Source organism: Piliocolobus tephrosceles, chromosome 13 (genome assembly GCF_002776525.5).
Source record: "Piliocolobus tephrosceles isolate RC106 chromosome 13, ASM277652v3, whole genome shotgun sequence".
Lineage (NCBI taxonomy): Eukaryota > Metazoa > Chordata > Mammalia > Primates > Cercopithecidae > Piliocolobus > Piliocolobus tephrosceles.
In genome coordinates this window covers 107,582,322-107,603,894 of record NC_045446.1, presented here as the reverse complement: position 1 = coordinate 107,603,894, position 21,573 = coordinate 107,582,322, and the positions used below count along the sequence as shown (strand labels likewise).

At 51.7% G+C, this 21,573-nt stretch overlaps 1 protein-coding gene across 3 annotated transcripts in view; it reads left to right on the top strand.

Annotated features, from left to right (window-relative positions):
• The window catches only part of TMPRSS13 (transmembrane serine protease 13), a 28,320-nt gene extending 8,308 nt beyond the window's left edge, over positions 1 to 20,012 (top strand). The window contains exons 2-13 of one of the 3 annotated variants that reach the window (XM_023208058.3): positions 1,989 to 2,373; positions 3,518 to 3,622; positions 6,284 to 6,406; positions 6,891 to 7,020; positions 8,955 to 9,047; positions 9,987 to 10,030; positions 10,765 to 10,927; positions 11,941 to 12,113; positions 14,961 to 15,059; positions 16,586 to 16,728; positions 16,880 to 17,032; positions 18,405 to 20,012. In XM_023208058.3, the coding sequence (XP_023063826.1) occupies positions 1,989 to 2,373; positions 3,518 to 3,622; positions 6,284 to 6,406; positions 6,891 to 7,020; positions 8,955 to 9,047; positions 9,987 to 10,030; positions 10,765 to 10,927; positions 11,941 to 12,113; positions 14,961 to 15,059; positions 16,586 to 16,728; positions 16,880 to 17,032; positions 18,405 to 18,431 (1,638 nt within the window). In that variant the 3' untranslated portion in view covers positions 18,432 to 20,012. Of the gene's footprint in view, positions 1 to 1,988; positions 2,374 to 3,517; positions 3,623 to 6,283; positions 6,407 to 6,890; positions 7,021 to 8,954; positions 9,048 to 9,986; positions 10,031 to 10,764; positions 10,928 to 11,940; positions 12,114 to 14,960; positions 15,060 to 16,585; positions 16,729 to 16,879; positions 17,033 to 17,233; positions 17,637 to 18,404 lie in introns of those variants that run through there. The other 2 variants (XM_023208057.3, XM_023208059.3) reach the window with 2 other exon arrangements.
• The last annotated feature ends 1,561 nt before the right edge of the window (positions 20,013 to 21,573 follow it).

Genomic DNA, 21,573 nt, shown 5'->3' with positions numbered 1-21,573 from the left:
CACTACTGGCTGGGTGTGGTGTGATGTCTCACGCATGTAGTCCCAGCACTTTGGGAGGCTGAGGCGGGTGGATCATTTGAGGTCAGGAGTTTGAGACCAGCCTTGCCAACATGGTGAAAGCCCATCTCTACTAAAAATACAAAAACTTGCATGTTGTGCACATGTACCCTAGAACTTAAAGTATAATAATAATTTTTAAAAAATTAACTGGGCGCGGTGGCGGGTGCCTATAATCCCAGCTTCTTGGGCAACTGAGGCAGGAGAATCCCTTAAACTCAGCAGAGGTTGCAGTGAGCCAAGATTATGGCATTGCACTCCAGCCTGGGCAATAGGGCGAGATTCCAATACAAAAAGTAGCCAGGTTTGGTGGCATACATCTGTAGCCCCAGCTACTGGGGAGGCTGAAGCAGGAAAATAGCTTGAACCTGGGAGGCAGAGGTTGCAGTGAGCCAAGATCGTGCCACTGCACTACAGCCTGGGTGACAGAGCAAGACTCAACAAACAAACAAACAAAATCCGTCCATCACAGCCACTGCTCATCACGCCCTCACTGTGTGTTGGGCATTTTACAGGTATGATCTGTGACTTCAGTACCATGAAGCAAGGTGCTTCACTCCAGCTTATAGATAGGAAACTGAGATGTAAAGAGGCGAAGTCACTTGCCTGGGGCACCCAGCCGCCTTAGAGGCAGGCCAGATTCCAACCTGGTCTCTCTAACCCAGAGCACCTGAAGACCCACCTGACCCCGCTGCTCTGGACCACTAGGCACCTCCTGGTCTTGGCAGGTCACAGGGCCCAACTGTGGGTCACACCAGAAAGTGCCACAAGACCAAGATCCCTGTTGTAACCCTCGCCCTATCCCCAGGTTCCCTGCCTGGGCCATGGGGCCCCTTTCTTAACCAATCTCACAAAGGCAAAATGAGCACTCTGTACATGCCGTTCATGAAGACTGTGCTGGGAAGCTCTTCTGACTCCAGAAGGGCAGGAGACTTAGGGACAAATAGGCTTGGGGTAGAACCCTGACTCTGTGATTCTGCAAGCTGAGCTCTGAACTTTGGCTTCCCTATCTGTAAAATGGGCTTCCAAAAGTACTAACCTCCCAGGGATGTGGTGAGGCCATCGTGAGGCCACAGATGTGAAAGTTTATTTTCAACTCTAAAGTGCCATGCACGCGTGTGATTAGTATTTTATTGTCCTGGCTTACGGGAATTCCCCCTGAAGTTGGGGAAGACTTAGAGTGTGCACAAAAGAGGAAGGGAGACCAGGCAGGCCAGTGAAGATGCCACAATGCCAGGATCTCTGGCAGGAGCCGAGGCCCAGGCCACCACCAGAAGGAAGGGCAGGGCCTTCTGCAGCTGAGGCTTGTCCATGTTATGGAAAGACCTTAGTCTGGCCTTTGTATAGCATTCTTTTTCTCCCTCAGATGAGCTCACACTGGCGCTCTGCCCCTTCAGTTGGCAGGTCAGGGCTTTTCTTAACTAGTGCTTAACTAGGGATTACAGCTCATAGTAAGAACAATATTTTATAATCTAACACACTTACATGAAAGAAAAGGATGCAGCTGTAGGAGGTAGAAGGGAAGAGGGCAGAAGGGGTTTTTGCTTTCCCCATAGGGGACCACATTCCCTTGATATGAGGTCTCATAGTGAGTGACCAGCCCAGCAGCCTCTTCCTTTAACCCTTCCTAGACATGCGTAGCCTAAGCGGGTGACCCCCAGTCCCTGGGCACATGGCCCATTTCCCTCTACCCTTCTCTGCAGGTCCTAAGTGGCAGGGGAGCCCCTAGGGGAGCTGCGGGACAGCAGGCTCTTTGAGCTTTCATTCTGTCCTTGGACACAGTCCTCCTCTCAGATGCTTCCTTATCTGGGGGGCTTTGCTCAACCCCTAGCTGCTGCCTCGGAGCATTCATGTCCTAGTGCAGCAGAGTGGACAGCTGAGGTGAGTTGGCAGGGGAGCAGCCTGAGGGACACTCTTCGATCTGCTTTCAGAATGCATCTCCAGCAAGAACACCTTCGGCTGGGGCATCTCCAGCCCAGGCATCTCCAGCTGGGACACCTGCAGGCCGGGCATCTCCAGCCCAGGCATCTCCAGCCCGACCATCACCAGCCCAGGCACCTCCAGTCCGGGCATCTCCAGCCCAAGTATCTCCAGTCAGGGCGTCTCCAGCCAGGGAATCTCCAGCCAGGGCGTCTCCAGCTCGGTCCTCACCTTCCAGGTCCTCATCCGGCAGGTCATCATCTGCCAGGTCAGCCTCCGTGACAACCTCCCCAACCAGAGTGTACCTTGTTAGAGCAACGCCAGTGGGGGCTGTACCCATCCGATCATCTCCTGCCAGGTCAGCACCAGCTGCCAGGGCCACCAGGGAGAGCCCAGGTAAGGGGGACGCTGCAGGGAAGGCAAGAGAGACGGGAAGCAGCCCATGGGCAGGGAGGAAATCTCAGAGCCCGTGTGCCCTGCTCTGATAGCAGACAAAGATGCGGGGAAGGGGAGGCAGCGGGGTGGGCAGTGAGGGACTTGGGGGCGGGGGCAAAAAGGAAACATTTTTGTGAAATGTGAAAACCTGAGACAGTGGAAAATTAGGCGCAAAGGGGGGTAGGTGATAAGAAGCCAGGACTAACAAAGCAGCGTGTCACCCTGGAGTCTGCACAACCCGGGTCAGAGCACTGGTTTCAGTAGCAAGGTCCCCCAGTTAGTCACAGTGTTCTCTCCTTGTGCTGTCCTGTGGGTCTGCCTAAGAAGCTAGGGTCTGCAGTGGAACAAGGTCATGATCAGCGGGCCCACCTGTGGGTGGGCGAGGAAAAGGAGAGATTCTGACCAGGTGTTCAAGTCCATCCCCAGCCTTCCAAATTGTGGGTTGCATGGTTCACCTATTAGGGCGTCAGAGAGATCGAATAGGCCTTGGGGACTGGGTCTGCCCTTAAGGAATCAGTGTTTCTGCCCGCCCCAATGCTGCCCTCCTCCCATCCTAGAATTCAGACTTTCCCCACCACCACAGTACACACAGGCCTGGATGATACGTGGCTTTGGAGGATCACTCGAAGTTTGGGGCCCATCCCACAGCCTTCCCTCTCCAGGGTGGGCGAGGTGCTTTGGTATCAGACCCACTGCATTGGAATCCCACCTCTGCCACTAACTCACCAAGTAACCCCGGGCAAATGATTTCACTTCCATGAGCCTCAGTTTCCCCATCTATACAATGGGCCTAATAGGACTCTGCTCATGAGGTTGCCGTGAGAATTAAGAGAACACAGGCAGAGTGCCTGGCTGGCCCAGAGAAGAGCACAGTAAAAGACTGGCTGGTGCCAGGCAGGCTGAGCTCAGTTTTTGCATTTTCAGATGGGACAAAATTCATTCATTCATTCCATTGACCTTGTGCCCCATAAAATCTCATTTCAACTTCTGGGATGGAGTGATCCTCACGGGGCCCTCCTGGGCCACAGCCTTGCTTCCCCCACCCTCTCCACCTCGTCAGACTCCTCTCCAGCCTCACCTTCCCCTGCTGCCGCCCCGCTCCTAGGTACGAGCCTGCCCAAGTTCACCTGGCGGGAGGGCCAGAAGCGGCTGCCGCTCATCGGGTGCGTGCTCCTCCTCATTGCCCTGGTGGTTTCGCTCATCATCCTCTGTGAGTTGAATGGAGGGTGCAGGGGTGGGTTCCGGGCACTGCCAGGCAGAGTGGAACCCAGGGATGGGGCAGGCAGGGGGGACAGGTGTCGGGACCACCCACTCTCCCAGCTACCGTGTCCAGAGAGGGACACTCCTGCAAATGGCTTTGGACTGTGCTGCCTCCAGGCCCCTGTGGGGCATCCAGGTTAAGAGTGTGGAAGTCAGAGGAACCTGAGCTTGGGTCTCATCTGTGCCACTTACTATGCAGCTTACTTGGGCTGGTTAGTTAACCACTCTGAGCTCAGTTTCTGTATCTTCTGATGGGACAAAATTCATTCACCCACTTCATTACTATGTGCCCCATAAGATCTCATTCCAACCTCACTAGATTAGGAGGAATAAATCAGACAACAGCACAATTCCTGGAACAAAATCTACAAATACTAGCTATTAAAAAAAAAAAACACATGAAAACACTGATTGGAAAAAGTCTGTCAAGGATATTCAGTGAATGGGATGATGTGTTCAGCATTCAGGGGTTCAGGCCCCCTCAATTTCCCCATTCTCTTCAGCAAAGATACCCAGGCATGCCCCAGGGCTCTCCGCTCAGGGGTCCACTATGAGCCCAGCACAGTGGGAAACTTTAGGCAGCGCAAATGTGCATGTACATTATTCTGCCCTGTCCTCAGGGAGATTACAGTCTCCTGGGAGAATAGCTGGAAATTTTGAAGGGCAAATGCATTTGAGTGTGACTATGAGGAGGGGATGACAGCTATGTGGGCTGGATGCAGGGGATAGCTTCTTATGGCTGTGGTGCCAGATGAAGACCTGGAAGGTGGGACAGCAATTATGCCCAGCAGGGCATCCGAGCGAATGAGCAGCCACAGAAAATGTGGGAAGCCAGGTGGCAAGGACAGCATGGGGGAGAGGAAGGGACCTGCCTATCCAGAGTGGAGAAGGAACAGTCAGGGACCTGTGGCCGTCTGCTCAGTTCAGCAAGGCTGGGCCCTGCTGTAGAGAGCTTTAAACGCCAGGCCAAAGAGTAAGGATTCTGTGAAAGAGGCAGCACCAGTGGTGAAGGGCGGAGTGGACCAGCGCGTGGAAACGTCTGCCCCCAGGGCTGTTGAAGGGGATTCTGAGGGAGGGGCAGTGTGCTGGCAGAGCAGGCTTTGGTGCCACGCAGGCCCCGGCTCTGCCACCGATCAGCTGTGTGAATTCGACAAGTCCACTAACATTCTGAGCCTCCGTTTCCCCACCTGTCTGACTGGGTGGGGTGATCACTGTCATAATGCACATAAAGGCCTCGGCATGGTGCCTGCTGTGACTTACTGCCCTGCCCTCCCTCCCTTTCCCACCACAGAGCACCTCGCTCCATGAAAGCCGCGGGAATGACCCGTGGAGGGGCGAGATGGCACCCATGGGTGGGCTCACAGAATAGAACTAAAGCTCTCAGCGTGGTTTCACAGCATTTCCTTAAGTCCCCATAAGCTCTGCCAGGGAGGTCTCTAGACCTCCAGGGCTAGGGAGGTGGCTTGACTTCTGCAGGTCACTGAGCAGCTACCTGGTGGGGTCAGGACTAGAGCCCAGGCCTCCCGACTCCCCACCTGGCCCAGCACCCTCTCCACTACACATCCATGTGGGGCTCCATGAGCACTCCAAGGGAGACTGCCCAGGGTTCCCTGGGGGTTGAGTGCCCAGGATGTGGGAGGAAGACCAGGGCACAGAGAGGAGGGGCCAGCCCAAGAGATTAGGAGGGATTTGTGTCGGGACCTGGACGGAGCAGTCACACACCGGCGAACTTTACCCTGGGTGACAGAGAGCACGGTGGGCCCTGGAGGAGAAGCAAGGGGTGGGGCTGAGGAGCTGGTGGAGGAGGAGAGGCGGGGTGAGAAGTTAGAACCTGGATCTGTGAGGCAGCCAACGGGAGGTGCCTCCAGGAAGGAGGGCCCACCGCCCCTGGTTTGGAAAGAGATTGCCGTTAGAGAGGGAGGAAGTCGTGAAGCAGATTTGCACATATGGCTTGTAAAACTGTTTTGTTTTAGCTCCAACTTGTATATGTGGGAATCAGCCACCTAGAATTGCTGATTGAATGAAAAGACATTTAAAGGCATAAAGACAAGTCATGGGGAAAGAACTGAGCATAGGCGTGTCCCTTGTGCAGGGGAGAGGGAGAAGGAAAAAACCCAGGAGCTTCTGAGACTGGAAGGATGGTCGCCTTTGAGAACAGACAGATGGTGGTTGCGTGTGTGACTGAGGACAGAAATGTATCTGCTGTGACCCTGTGGAACACAGAGAAGATGGGATGGCAGAGGGGCTCTGAGAGGGAAGCTCTGGGACACTGGAAGAGGTGGTTTCTCTGGCCACTGCATTTGCCAGTATGTAGGGAGGGGAGTTCCCAAGGTGGTCCCCATCTCCACAGCACTCTCTCTCTCTCTTTCTCTCTCTCTCTGGGTGGCTGGCTGCTCGAATCTGCCTGGTGCTGCCATGCTTGCAGGAGCTTTCTGGAGCATTCCGGAGCATTCCTGAGCAGCCTTTCTCTCCATACAGATGGGGGACGAGAGCCCCAGAGTTCAAGAGGGATTGCAGGTCGGTGTCTCAAAACCCCCAGGGCCTTGGGCTGCTCAGTATCTCATCTCTGTGGAGCTGGTCGTGACCCAGCTGTCTGCTTCTTTTTCTCTAGTCCGGTTCTGGCGGGGCCACACAGGGATCAGGTACAAGGAGCAGAGGGAGAGCTGTCCCAAGCATGCTGTTCGCTGTGACGGGGTGGTGGACTGCAAGCTGAAGAGTGATGAGCTGGGCTGCGGTAAGGGGACTGGGTGCGGGCGAGCGTGTGCGTGTGCGTGTGTGTGTGTACATGTGCATGTCTTTGTGTGCCTGTTTATATATATGTGTGTGTAGGCATGCCTGTGTGTGTGTATGTGTGTGTGCGTGCATGTGTGTGTATGTGTGTGTTTGTGTGTGTGCGTGTATGTATGTGGGCATGTGTGCATGTATGTAATCCAGACCCAATGATTCCCTGTCCACTGCCTCCCATTTGAGCTGATACACAGTTTGCACCAGTCTGTAGCACTCTGGTGACTTTGCCTTGGCTCTGTCCATGCTAGGCATCCTCGGCTTCTGAGTACTGGTTGACCCCCCATGACCCAGGCCACGTTCCTGGACTTTTCCCAGGCCTCAGCAAGGAGTGCTGTCAGGACAGGCGCTTCTCAGAGCCTCACTCAGCTCATCCAAGAGCTTGATGCTTCCTAGGTGCTGAGGACCTGCTCTGCCTTTTTCTTGCCCTGCAGTGAGGTTTGACTGGGACAAGTCTCTGCTTAAAATCTACTCTGGGTCCTCCGATCAGTGGCTTCCCATCTGTAGCAGCAACTGGAATGACTCCTACTCAGAGAAGATCTGCCAGCAGCTGGGCTTCGAGAGGTAACCCCCAACCCGGCCCCAGAGTCCAGGCTTCAGGGATGTCTCAGGCTCTTCATAGGGCCTCTCAAGCATGTTGCAGAAATGTTGTATTAAAAAGACCCTTGGGGACCAGGGCTGATCTCACTAGTTCTGGACACCCTCAAGGTATTCAGAGTCAGAAGCCCTGAGATCCTATGAGTCCGGAGCAAATTGTTTTCCTGAGGCCAGCATAATGATGTATAGATCTGTAATAGTATCGGACTCCTAGATGGTTCTTTGCCTCGAAGCACCCTGACATCCGTTATCACATTCACCATTGCGGTGGTGGCCCTACGCCTTGGGTAGGCATTTGGGCAGATCTTTTCTTCTTATATCAGGGAACTAGAAGCTCAGGTTGTGCGAAGCCCTTCAATGGACTTCGAGCTACAGCTACCGTGGCTTGAGCCAGACCTCATCAAATGGAGAATGAAATGGGCCAGGTGAGGCCAGGCAGAATCATAAGGATCTTTGGCTCTAAAGATTTTAAACAAATCAGGCACTGCCAACAGGTAGAGGAAGGAGTAGGGGAGCGATGACTTTCCACTTTAAAGAAGTGCCTGATTTTCAGCCCAGACACACATCTCCATCTCCCTCTTGGACTGAGTTTTCAGTTTTCAAGATGGGTAGTTCGGGGTTTGTCAGTGTGTGTGAGGTCGTGGGGAGAAGAGTTTAAGATCTCACTGTGGGTTCTGTACAGAAGAAGCCCTGAAAACACCTGGGCTGGGGGTTTAGGATTTGGAACTAGTCCTCTACCCCACCTCAGCCTGTCCAGAGCCACAAAAGCGGGATCAGAGTAATCCAGATGGAAGACCATGGGCATCTTTTATCCATGAGTTGTGTGTGTGGCCTTACGCAAGCCTGAACCTCCCTTGGGCATTCAGGTCTTTGAACGCCACTTATTCAAAGAATATTCATTGAGCTTTTATTATGTGCTAGATACTGTGTAGTACCTGGACACAAAGGATGAAGACAGGAGGCCAGGCTCGAAGGACCTCTAGTGTGGCTCAGTGAGACAGGCTTAAACCAATAACCACAGTATGATGTGATGTGTAATGATAAGGATGTGTGTGAAGCACTAAGGGCACACAATGGAGAGGGTGCCTGACTGCACTGGTGGAAAGAGCAGAGAAGGGAGGAACAGGCCCTCTGGGTAGAGGAGCAGCATATGCAAAGTGTCATGCCAGGGTGTCATGCAGGGGTGTACCATGTTCTAGAAATATATATAAATTCCACGCAGAGAGTAGAACACATTAGAATCACCTGCCATGCTTGTGAAAATGCATCTTGAAATCAGAATCTCTGGGATTAGGACTTAAAACCTGCTCAGCAAACATCCCAAGGTGATTCTTAGGCACACTGTGTTCTGAGATCCAGTAGGCTTGCCCCGAGGTTGTCACGCTTTAATGTACAGCTCAGTAACCTGGGATTCTTTAAAATGCAGACTCTGATTCAATAGGTCTGGAGGGTGCTGCTGCTGCTTATTCATAGATCACAGTTTGGCTAGAAAAGGGCTAGATTGGGGTTTGACAAACTTGAGTGTGCATCAGCATCACTAGAGAACCTGTTAAAATGATGATCGCTGGGCCCACACCCAGTTTCTGATTCAGAAGCATTGCTAATATTAATAACTTCCCAGGCAATAGTAATGCTACCAGTCTACACTCTGAGAAACACTGAGTAGTGCATAGGGCTGGGGGTCTTGGAGGGGAGTTGGGGGAGATGGGGGCAGTGGTGGAATATGTGGGTGGGGCTGCACTTTTTTGGGCCTTGACTGCTGCTTGGAGGAGTTGGCTGCCATTCAGACCATCACAGTCTGGCCTCTGTCAGCAGGGCTGGTGGGGCACTAAGCCTAGTGGAGGACTTGGGATGACCCTGTCTCCAGGAGGCTCATTCTTCTCCCCTCTCCTCCCTTGCAGTGCTTACCGGACAACCGAGGTTGCCCACAGGGATTTTGCCAACAGCTTCTCAATCTCGAGATACAACTCCACCATCCAGGAAAGCCTCCACAGGTATGGTGGGGCAGGCAGGCTGCCTGTTTGTGAGCAGGGGAAGGAGCGGGTGGGAGGGGGTTTTTGAGTCAGGGAGCCCCCTTCCCTGGCTTTTCTAGGATCCAGCCTCCAGGAGTCCACCATGAGTGTTCAGGGGCATCTCGGAAACAGTCCTTATTCACCAAACTGCCTCCTGACTTAAAAATTATTGTTTGAGGCTCAGTGCTGAGAGCAACTGGAGACCAGGGGTGCCCCTGAGAGTTTACCTGGTTGTCAGCGGCAATTCACGAACCTTGGGACCTCCAGTCAACCAGGTGTTTGGACTGAGAGCTGCTGCAGGGAGTGGACTTGGATTGGGGCGGGAGAAGCATCACTGGGGTTGGGGACAGGGTAGAGAAGCAGCAGTAGGGGGCTGCCAGGTGCAGGTGTCAGGGACAGGGAGGGCCATGTGGGAAGCATCAGAGGTTTGGGGGCTCTGCCAGCTGGCATTGTTTGCTCTGCAGAGGGCAGAGAAGAAGCCAGGCTCCAAGAGAAGTAATGGTGAAGGAAGGGACGTGAATTTGCTGCTTCTGGATGCCTGCTCTGTGCTGTGTGGTTTCTGCATCTGCGTTGAGGAAGTGTGTCAGAGGAGCACCAGGCCATCTGTTTAGCCGTGAAAAGATGCTGGGACAATGAAGTCCTAAGTTCAAAGAACATGGATCTGGGCCAATGTCTGCAATCCGCCACAAGAAAACTAGTTGAGGGGATGAGAGTGATTTATACTAAACCACTGCCATTCTGGACAAAGCACTGGAAGGGAGAGTGTCACACATGAAGGAGAAGCTCAGAATCTCCTGCTTCCTGTGCAAAGGGTAGCTTCCTTGGAAACAGGATAAGAACTGAGCAGGAATCAATCGGGAAGCCTTCCTGGAGGAGGTAGCTAATATACCCTTTACCCACTTTCTGTGTCTCCTCCTGCAGGTCTGAATGCCCTTCCCAGCGGTATATCTCTCTCCAGTGTTCCCGTAAGATATTCTTCTTCTTGGATTGTGGTCAATGTCGTGTGGGAGTAAAGGGCGGAGGGGCAGAACTCCTCCAAGGGAGGTGTTTGGCACTGGAGTTCAAGTCAGGAACAGTGTCTTAGTCAGCAGGCCTGCTTCAGGGCTGGAGTCCCTGTAAGGCACCGGTACACCCAGGATAACATTTCCCCTTCTCCTGACTCTGGCAGGGGCTCAGCCCAGCAACCTCTTATTCCAGGGAAGCTGAGTCTTCCATGCATCAGGGGAAGTGTATTCTTCCTATGTTTAGAAACAATAGAGACCCCCATTATAATGCTTGTCAATTCAGGGTGACGTTAGAACTGGTCTGCGTTCCTGTGCTCCTAATGGCAGTCCTGGGACTTACCATCATGACCCCAATGCCTGGCACAATGCCCAAAGCTTGGGACACTTAGAAAGCATTTGTCAAATCAGTGAAAGAATGAGTGAAGGAGAAGAAAGAGGAACCTGCCTGGGGTCAAACTTCCCACTGAATGACCCCAGAAAGCCACCCCACCATGTGGTGGCAATGGTCTCACAGGAACTGCTGTGTGTAGCAGATAAGGGAGCAAAGCCCATCCGGGGGAGGGTGGGTGCCCTTCAGGACGGGGCTGCCTGAGCCTGTCCTGGCCCTGGGAGCACGGCAGAGGCATTCTGATCAGGAGCTTGGGCAGAACCCTGGGAAAAGCAGGGTTCACAGTATATCTACTCCTTCTCCCCAGACTGCGGACTGAGGGCCATGACCGGGCGGATCGTGGGAGGGGCGCTGGCCTCGGAGAGCAAGTGGCCTTGGCAAGTGAGTCTGCACTTCGGCACCACCCACATCTGTGGAGGCACGCTCATTGACGCCCAGTGGGTGCTCACTGCCGCCCACTGCTTCTTCGTGTAAGTGCCTGAGAGGCAGGTGATTTGACACTGCCCAGGGTCAGGGACCGCCAGGAAGGACTGGCTGCAGATTGACTTCTTTGTGGAGGAGGACTCTGGGTGTGAGTCCAGCCCCCATGGGCCAGTTGGCACTGGTGTAGCTTGGGTGTTCACTTGGTCCTGAGAGTGTGGATCGGGGGTGTTTGTTCTGAGCTAGGCCCAAGGATGAGAAAGTCCCATTGATGGCCCCAAGGGAGAGAGGCAGGCAGGAAGAGGGACTAGGAGCCGACCCCTGAAGAACAGGGTGAAATGCAAAAGACTTTGGGTTTGTTGCTGCTTCCTGCAACTGGAACGCATAGCAGAGGAGCCCCTAGTTATCCCAGAAATTGAGGGCTAGGGATTGCAGGGAGAGCACTGTATCAGCTTCTAACAGTCACCAGCTGACCTAGTGTCTGGGGGCCCACAGCCCAGGCTGCTGGGCAGGAAAGAGCTCTGAGACCAGGCCTCAGGGGCACTGGCCTCTCTAATAATGAGTTCAGTATGTTACTTTGTCCTGTCTGAATTTGCTGAGGGTAATAATACTGAGATCTTATCAGTACAAGCCCTTGACCCTGCCCGGTGAGTGAATCTGTGCCCCCATCCCTGGTCCCAGCACCTTCTGCAGCCCTGTGACCTGCCAGCATCTGTCAGTTCATATCGAGGCCCCAGAGCTTCAGCATGGCAAAAGTCAAAGACTCTTATTTGATCCTTGGTGACTTGCAGAGGAGATAGTGGGGGGTGAGTGCCACACAGAGGTCTTACTCATCATTCCCTTTATTACTGTAAGGTGCAGAGCTGCAAACTCATAATTTTTGAGGGGCTGTGGGGGATTGCTTTGGCTCCAGGGATAAGATAGAGGGTTCCCTCCAGAGGTCATTTTATCCATCCTCCTGCCTCCAAGCTGGTGCTCTGACTGTGGCTCCTGTAGGTAGCAGATGCTGCCAGTGAATGCTGCCAGGCAGGTACTGGACCACGCTCCTTTGTGGCTCTTGCAGGACCCGGGAGAAGGTCCTGGAGGGCTGGAAGGTGTATGCGGGCACCAGCAACCTGCACCAGTTGCCTGAGGCAGCCTCCATCGCGGAGATTATCATCAACAGCAACTACACTGACGAGGAGGATGACTATGACATCGCCCTCATGCGGCTGTCCAAGCCCCTGACCCTGTCTGGTGAGTGAATCTGCACTCCCCGCTCTCCTGTCCCCCATCCCCAGCACCCTCTGCAGCCCTCGCGCTTGCCAGCATCTGTCAACTCATATCTGGGCCCCAAAGCTTCTGCACGGCAGAAGTCAAAGACTCTTAAAGATCCTTACATGGAACACTTCTGTTGTATAATTAGGGAAACTGAAGCCCAAGGGCTATAAATAAGTCTGCTCCAAATGACACATCTCACATTACAAATTGATGACAGAGTCAGTGCTTGGGTACTGATCTTAATCAATAGATTGAATTCTTTCACTGATATTAACTGAGCACCTAGAGGCCAAACACTATGGTAGGCATTTTACACATAGGATTTCATTTACTCTTCACAACCAACCCTGTGGAGCAGGTACTATTATGAACTTCATTTGACATATGAGGAAATAGAACTTTACAGAGAGATAATTACCCGAAGCCACAAGTAATAGGTGGTAGCTCTGGGACTGGAACTAGGTCGATCTGATTCCCAAGCAATGTTTTCCCCACCTGGCTCTAGACTGGCAAATTGCTTACCCTGCAGTCGAGAACATAAGCTGAGTACACACTCAAACAGCTAATTGCTACATCGTTGTTGCTACGGACCAAATGAGGCTACACAAAGGAAATGCAGAGGTTCTCAGATGATCACTGTGGACAGGGGACCTCAAAGAAGACTTCATTCATTCATTCATCCATTCACTCATCTGTTCACTTATCAAATACTCTGCGTCTGCTATATGGCAGTCCTATAGTACAGTTGCAAATAGAAATAAAATGGGTGACATACACCAAGATGACCAGTAGAGGTCAATTATGCGATGTTCTGGGTGAGCAGGGAGATATAGTGGCACAGGCGGGAGCAACTAATCATCCTGGGGAAGCTCAGCAGAGGAAGGATAGCCAAGGTGGGTCCTGAAAAGATTGGAGAGGACAGGTAATGGGGGCTCAGGGAGGACCCTGAAGAATGGAGCCAGAGCCCCCTGGCATAAGCAGTTTACAGGTGGGGAAGGGAGGAGGAGTACCGGGATTTCTGGAAGCCTTGGAGGACCTCTCTGGTTAGTCTAGCCATTCTCGTGCTCTGAGCTTGTGAGCTGGTGTTTCCTCGCACATTAATTGTGGAGGCGGTGTCTATCACGAGTCAGAGCAGTTAGATCATCAGAGTGGGGTGAGGAGGAGGATCCCTGGGAAGAGCTCGGTTGGGCAGCGCTAGCCCAGAACCACGCCCACGCAGCGTCACTCCCACTAGTAGCCACGCCCTGACACGACACGCCCACCAGCCTTTCTGCAACTCCAGCCTTGTCTGTGGAGCCCAAGGGCTGAGGTGAGGGATGCCCGCTGCCCCCTGCCCTGCCGCTCAGCACACAGGAAGAGCACAGTCTGCAGGACCAGAGCAGGCCTTCTCACCTTGTCAAACCCGGGCTGTATTTGGCTAAACATCCAAATCTTACCTCTCACCCACCCCCCACCCCTTAATATTATTTGGAATTCCAAAACTAAATAATTTCTAAAACGGAATGAGGGCTATTCTCACATTGCGTATGCTTTTCAAATGGACTCTGATAGGCTTTTGGGCAGGAAGCAGACCCTTAGTCTGAGAATCACAGCTCAGATGTATGTAGTCCTGTGGCCAGAACATGTGCCCTGATTTTTGGTTTAGAAATCAGTGCAGATTTTCTTAAGATTTCTTAAACTCATTTGGCAGGTAGAGCACTAGAAGTACTTTCGTTTGTGAAAGTTCACTGGTAAATTTAATTTCCCCATAAAAAACAGTGAAATATATAACAATGGATCATATATCAGTGTTACATGTTTTTAAAACTTTACATCTCAAAAAGGGGCAGAGAAAAGAAATCCTATTTTGCATTTTTGTTAATAATGCATGCTATTCCTTCATCTATTTGTTGTTTACTCTCTAGCAGACAAAACTAGGGTAGACACCAATGTTTAAAGCCTAATTCCAATTTATGGGAGAAGAATTTAAAATCATCCTTCCCATCTACCCTTCCTGCCTTCTCTCTCTCTCTCTTTTTAAACATTTATTGAGCACTGAATATGTGACAGGCATTATCTTAGGTGCAGAATACTGCAGTGAATATAACAAATGGTTGAGAATACTGCAAACATTCTATCAGCTAATATTTTCCTCCTGCAAACTCAGGTGTGTTGGTCAATGCCCTGGTCCCCCTAGGGACACCAGTCCTCAGAGTTTATGAAGTAATATATAACAGTGACTTCTAAATATAATATTTCCGAGTGTGGGATCAAGTTAGCAGGAATTCTGTGGTCTGTGCCTCTAGGAATGTGTTTCCTGTTTGGAGAGATTTCTTACTTTGTGCTGGGCAAACATTTGGAGGGAGAGCCACAGGCCCTGGACAACCAGTGGGTACCCTCGCCAGACCAGGCTGGACATACCGCTGAGATGCAACGGTCGTAATATCTGGGTCTTAGCCTGCTGCTGTTCCTTGTTCTAATGGAAAGACATGGAAGAGGCTCTGCCAGGAGAGACCCTCTTTGTGGGGAGAGACCCTCAGCTGCCCAGTATCAGCTTGTACAAGGGAGCTTCCAAGGCTTATGCATCTGACCACAGGGCAACCACTGAAATCAGAATGGCTTTCAGCCTCTGGTAGCCCCCAAAGGCTGGTGGGTTTTGATAAAGTGATCGAGTTTCGTGTCTGGTCAGTCCAAGGTTCTGGAGGATTCAGAACCACTCTAGAGTCAAGGATTAATGTTCTAGCAGCCTCCTCCTTGCCCCCAGAGTGGTTCTGCTCCTTCTTCCTCCCCCTACTGAAAGTCTCAGCCTTGTTCCTTCACTGACATCTGGAGGTCTTGTTGCAGCTCACATCCACCCTGCTTGCCTCCCCATGCATGGACAGACCTTTAGCCTCAATGAGACCTGCTGGATCACAGGCTTTGGCAAGACCAGGGAGACAGATGGTAAGCGGCAAAGATGCTTGGTTGTGTGTGTGTATTCATGTGCATGTGTGTGTATATGTGAGTGCGTGTAAGCAATGTGTCTGGGTATACAGATGAGGGCCTATGTCGATGAGAATTTGGGTATACAGATTCATGGGCCTGGGTGTGAATGTGTATGTATAGACACCTGAGTATATGCCGGTGTGGTCGCTGTGACAATGCCTTCTGGTCAAGACCACCTAGAAAACTGCTGTGGTTGAACCAGTTGAGTTCATTGCTCATTGCAATGAGAGAGAGCACACCATGAAGAACCATGGAGCATCTCAGCAAGAGCGTGTCAGAGGACTGCTCATAGGACTTGGGTGGCTTGGGGAGGGTTCAAAGATGTAGGACTTTTCTCTAAATTGGATGGTGTCAGGAAGCAGGGGTTACTCTGTGACTGGGAAGCTTCATAACCTTATCTAGAGGCCGGGCATGGTAGCTTGCACCTGTAGTCCCAGCACTTTGGGAAGCCAAAGTGGGAGAATCACTTGAGCCCAGGAGTTCAAAACCAGCCTGGGCATCACGGCAAAACCCCATCTCTACAAAAAATAGAAAAATTAGCTGAACATGGTGGTGTGTGCCTGTAGTCCCAGCTATGAGAGGGCCTGAGGCAAGAGAATCACCTGATCCCAGGGAGGTTGAGGCTAGAGTGAGCCATGATCATGCCACTGCACTCTAGCCTGGGCGACAGAGCGAAACCCATCTCAATTAAAACAAAACAAAAAAAAATTATCTAGGAGCTCCAAGCGGTAAGGAAGCAGCAGTCACTCGTATTGGCCAGGAGAGGGGGATGTTTGGTACTGTTGTGATTTGCAGATGCCTTTGTCTTTGGCCTTAAACAAGATGATGAAGTGGTCTTGTTTTCACGTCATCCCAATCACAGAGTGCCTTGTCCTGTGAGATGGCTTACTTTGAGCAGGATGACACTGCAGTTAGACTCAGGGCACTGCCATGCATTGGGACTGCTTTTCCCCCCCTCCGCGAGGCAAAGCAATGACTGATCTGGGCACAGCCTTCTTCTCGTCTTGTCTCTATACTCTACTAGCTGTGTGACTGTGGGCAGGTCACTTCTCCAGCCCCAGGCTTCCCCACCTGTAAATGGATTAATGCCACCTGCTCTCTTTAGGACACATAGCTTCCAAAAACAAACAAAGCCATGTATTCAGATGCTTAAACAAAGCGATGTATTCAGGTGCTTTAAACGTAGGCAAGTGCTGTGCAACATGTCACGTAGCCTGATAGGCTTGTGAGTGTGTCTGTGTACATGGATGTCTCTGTCTCACGTGCAACGAGCTGTGTCTTGTGTGAGGGCATGTGTGCCAATATGCCCTGGGTGTCCAACCACAGAGGGCCTCCCTTGGGTCGGAGCCAGGCACAAGCATGGCACCCTCCATTCCCAGGAGGCTGTGATTCTAGGTCTTGGGGTGGCAGCTGGACCACCAGGAAGCTATCCAGAATCTCACTGGCTTTCCATCCTCTGTCTCCTCCACCCCACTTCACTGAAGACAAGACATCCCCCTTCCTCCGGGAGGTGCAGGTCAATCTCATCGACTTCAAGAAATGCAATGACTACTTGGTCTATGACAGTTACCTTACCCCGAGGATGATGTGTGCTGGGGACCTTCGTGGGGGCAGAGACTCCTGCCAGGTGAGGGTACCTGTGGGTGGGGCTCAGGTCCCAGCACCCTGGGGATGGGGGAGGCTGGGGTGTTGGGGCTGATGTGGGAATTGGGACCCCACCCTTTCCTGCTTACGGACTACCTGTCCCATCCTGCACATGTGCCCCCTCTTCCCTGTAGGGAGACAGCGGGGGGCCTCTTGTCTGCGAGCAGAACAACCGCTGGTACCTGGCAGGTGTCACCAGCTGGGGCACAGGCTGTGGCCAGAGAAACAAACCTGGTGTGTACACCAAAGTGACAGAAGTTCTTCCCTGGATTTACAGCAAGATGGAGGTAAGATCCCTGCACCAGGACACTGCACCCAGCAGACTGGGAACTTCCTAAGGTGGGGACCCTGGAGGAGCACCCAGGGTGTAGGCAGAGATCCCCTCAGCAGTCTCGTATTCGGGGTGTTCTGGACAGTGTCAAACGTGATGCCTGGGGTCAATCCCAGCTGCCTGTGTTCCTTTCCCTGCTTTTCTTCGCTCAGAACAGAGCTCAGAGGGTTGCAAAAGGGTGGGCCTAGAAGCTGGGCAGGCAGTTGCTAGGCAGATATGCCCCCAGAAGTAATTTTTTGTGTAAGGTTGCAATGGACTTTGAAAACGTTTCAGTTTCTGCAGAGGGTTTTGTGATAGTTTTTGTTATCAAGCATTTATGCATGAGAACCCGCTCTTCATGGCCTTTCCCAGCTCTGTTTGCTGGAGTCTTTTTTATTTTCTTTTTGTTGTCATTGTTGTCTTTTTAAAAAAACACAAGGGACTTCATTTTGACTCTGACAACTTTCACAGCTGTCACCAGAATGCTCCCTGAGAACTACAATTCTTTCCCTTTCCCACTTAAAATATTTCAACAGCGCCTCACTACTATCGTCAAAGAGTATAAAGTAATAAAATAAAAACTTCTTTTATGTTTTTTGACTTGCTTTAACCTATGTCCAGCCTCAGAAGTCATTGTTCAGGTCAAACTGAACCACAAACTCTTCAGTGTGCGCCTTACCTTGCCCTTGGCCTTTGGAATACTTGATCCACCCTAGAGAGTCCCCTCTCCCACTTCCACCCTCTCATCTTCCATTTTTCTTACTGAAGAACTCTGACTGATCTATCAAAATCAGCCATTTACAACCCCTGGAATATCCTCGGTATTTACTATGTATTGTTATAAATGAAGGATGAATGAATAAACAAATAAATGTAAAGAATGAAAGGTGGGCCTAACCTCGGTGCCAGCCCCAGTGCCACTCTCCTCTCCCGGGGATGACCAAAGTGTGAGTTCACACAGGCCACTGGCGGTGGAGTGATGGGAGGCCTCCCTCCACGGCAGGAATGTGGGCGTCAGGAACCAGGGATCTGCCTGCAACTCTGCTGACCCAGTTGAGACCCTGCCTTCTCTGGGCCTTCAGCCTTTAGCTGCAAAGCAGAGGTTACTCTGTCAGCCCTCCCCTTCTCTGCCTAGGGCTCACACAGGGGTAGCAGGGAAGGCTCCGGAAATCTAGTGCAGAGAGGCCCTCCAAGCCTGTATCCATCCTTTCCTTTTACTGTCCCTCCTTGGAGAGGCAGTGCCAGGTGACAGCTGGGCTAAATTATAGGTTCTGAACCCCAACCTTAGGCTTCTGCGCTCCCCGCCCGCCCAGCCCACCATCACCTTCTTCTCCCGTTCTCTTCCTCAGAGCGAGGTGCGATTTGGAAAATCCTAACCAGCTGGCCTGCTGCTCTGCACAGCACCGGCTGCTGTGAAGACTCTGGCTACAGTGACTGGCCATGTGTGGCATCATCTGGGCTAATGGCCACCAGGCACCGTCGGACTCTCACCTCCACTGTCTGCTGTCTGTGTGTGTGTGTGTGTAGTGTGCATTGCCACTCTTGAGTTTTTCAGAAACCAGCAGAGCTGTCAACTCTTCTCAAAATCCCAGGCTGGAAATTACCTGGAGACAAGAGCCTGAGGACTGTGGATGTCCCTACAGCGGTGTCCATAGATGGATGGAGGAGGTGGAGCCCAGAGCGCAAGGAAGGGCCTGGAATTCTTGCTTCTCTGACCCTCACTTACAGACTAGCCCCGTGTGGATAGATGCCAGCAAAACAGGTGACGCCATTGCAGTCCCGGGATGGATTGCAGGTTTTGGTGGATGCAGCTGCCCCATGCCTGGACTGTCTTCTGGGGAAAGCTGCTCCTGTTGTCGTTATGGGCATCGAGCCCTCACCCAGACCTCCTGCTGGTGCCATAGATGTCCGCAGTTGAGCTGTGCTGTGGCTAACCAGGCTGACAGCTGAGATGAGGATTCACTGTACTCATTTGGTCATAAGCTGCTGGGGCGGGTTTTATTTTATTTTATTTTTATATTTAAGAAATGAAAATACGGGTATTTTTAAAGATTCTCCAAAAACTCCAGGAGCCTTGACAGCTAGCATCAATCAGCCCAAGACCCCCAGGGAACTCATGGGAAGTGTCATATTTTAAGAGTCCTACAGAATATTTCTGGCCTCAAGGGACTGGATGAAGAGATTGGACTGAGTCCCCAGGATGGACATCTATCTCCCACGTCACTACAGCATCTGGAGCCCCTAGGAGATACTCAGGGAAGCAAATACTCTTTTGGACTGGCAAGCAAATCCGACATGACAAGGTCCACAAACTGTTTCTGCATCCAAGGGCCCTGACAAAGGCATGAAGAAACGGATGCTGTTCCTGCATAGGCTCCCAAGGGCCCCAGGGAGGTCCAGGTGGAGAGCATCTCTCATTCCCAGGGACTGTCCTGGGACTTTGGAATTTCTTCTCAGCTTTCTCCACCTTTCAATTTCTCAGCTGTTCCGGAAACATAATACTGACATAAAAACTGCCATGGAGAGAAACCTAACGTGGTCCCAGGCCCTCCAGGCAGCCCTTCTGAAGGATCCAAGTTGACCATGTTCCTGCAAATCATCAGTGTGCCTGGACTCACCAGCTAAAAGCCTGGGCCTTCCGCAGCCTTTTCTCTGGGGCACCTATTCCTCTGCCAGCCCTCCTCCCCTCACCTTCCTTGGGCCCGTCAGGGTCTTTTGTGGTGCTATGCTTCTCAGAGGCAGGATCCAAGCAGATCAGCCCAGCCTAGCCCAGCTCAGGCAGGCCGTGGCCGCTCCAGGGAAAGACTGCCCCAGAAGAGCAGGTTGGAGAGGCTGGGCAGGGGCTCATGGGGCTAGGTACACTGGGGAATGTTAGCAAGACTGGGAGGGCGGCCACATTCCTGTCTGCAGCAGCCCCCAGTGATGGTCTTCAGCAATAAAAGTTGTGTGACCTGAGATACCTGTCTTTGGATGTTTTACTGGTACCCTAGGTAACAAATTGAGGTTGCCCACCCTAGTGCCTAGACACTCTCGGTTTTGGTTCTTAGTTTTGGTTCCTCGTCTCTGGCTTCTGCTCATTTAGCCATACATTCATGTATTCATCCATTCACCAACTGCATCCGTACCCCTCTGTACCCAGGTACTCATACTAGGCCCAGAAGATCCAAAGGGGATGACAGTATCCTCAAGGAACTGGGTCATGACCCAATGTGATGGAAGCTGTGATTGAGTGTGGACACCATGCTTGGAACATGCTCAGAACAACCACCAGCCACACCTAGAGATGTCAAGGAAGCTTCACAGAGGAGGTCAGGTTTGGAATAAACCTTCACAAAGCAGGTGGAGGCCGGGGAAGGGCACTCCAGGGCATATTCTTACCCTCTTCCTCTTCCTCCACTTCTGCCTTTGCTGGCTTAACAACAGGTGTGTTGACAAGGAAGCCCCAAAGCTTACTCAGCTATTTCCAAGAGAATCAGATGGGTGGTCCCACTGGCCTCTTCTGAACAATCTACCCCTTCTTGCTTTGCACTTTTCCTGTGTTTACCATATTGACCTCAACCATTCTGAGCCCACTGGTGAATCCCCAGCTCCACCTCCGTATCCCCATTCACCAGTGGGCTCATAGTCCCCAGCACACCAGCCACAAGCACAGAATTCTCCAGGTCTCCCCACACGCATCCAGTCTCTGAACGTGATTGCTTTAGTCTTGCATATCAATGCCAGGGAAAGTCCTTCTTTTGATTCCTTTCTTGCCCCATGTGCACAAGAAGGTATGGGGGAGGTGGCAGGTGCTACGCTTACTATATTCCTAGGAGGGGTGACACTGACTGTAATAGATCCCACAGTTTCTCACCATTTCAATGGTTTAACCTAATTGAAGTTTGTTTCGCATCCATGTAACAGTCCAGTAAGGGTGTTCTGATCAGAGGGAGACTTTCTTCCACAAGCTTTTTCCGTCTTGGGAGTTTGTCATCCACATTGTTGTCTACTTCTAGCCAGAAAGAAAATATAAAAAAGATTCATTCAGTCCTTAAGTGCTCTAGCCCAGAAGTCATTTCCACTGACATTTTATGGGTGCAGACATGTCATACGTGTCATGTGGCACCATCTAGACAAAGTTGGGCTGGGAAAGGCAGTCCTTGGCAGATTCCCCTGCAGGAGACAGCACTCATTTCAGAAGACAACCAGCCACGTCCACTCACCATAGGAAGGTGGCTGCATCCTCAGAAGCCCGGCCTGGGCAGAGACTTAGGGCTTAGGCCATTTCTGTTTCTTTCCCCTTAGAAAGCAGACACTGTCCCTTCTCTCTCAGGGGATTCCTAGGACATAAATTGATTGGCAGGGGTGTAAGGGTGTGGGAACGGGACAGGGAAATAAGGTAGAGAAAAAGCAGGATCTGGATGGAAAAAGAAAAATACATTCCTTTGGCCCAGGATATCTATAGAGGCTACAAAAAATATAGATGGAGTGGGGAGATGGGGCATTCTAAACTGGCCCAGAATCTCCAGGGAATTGTGT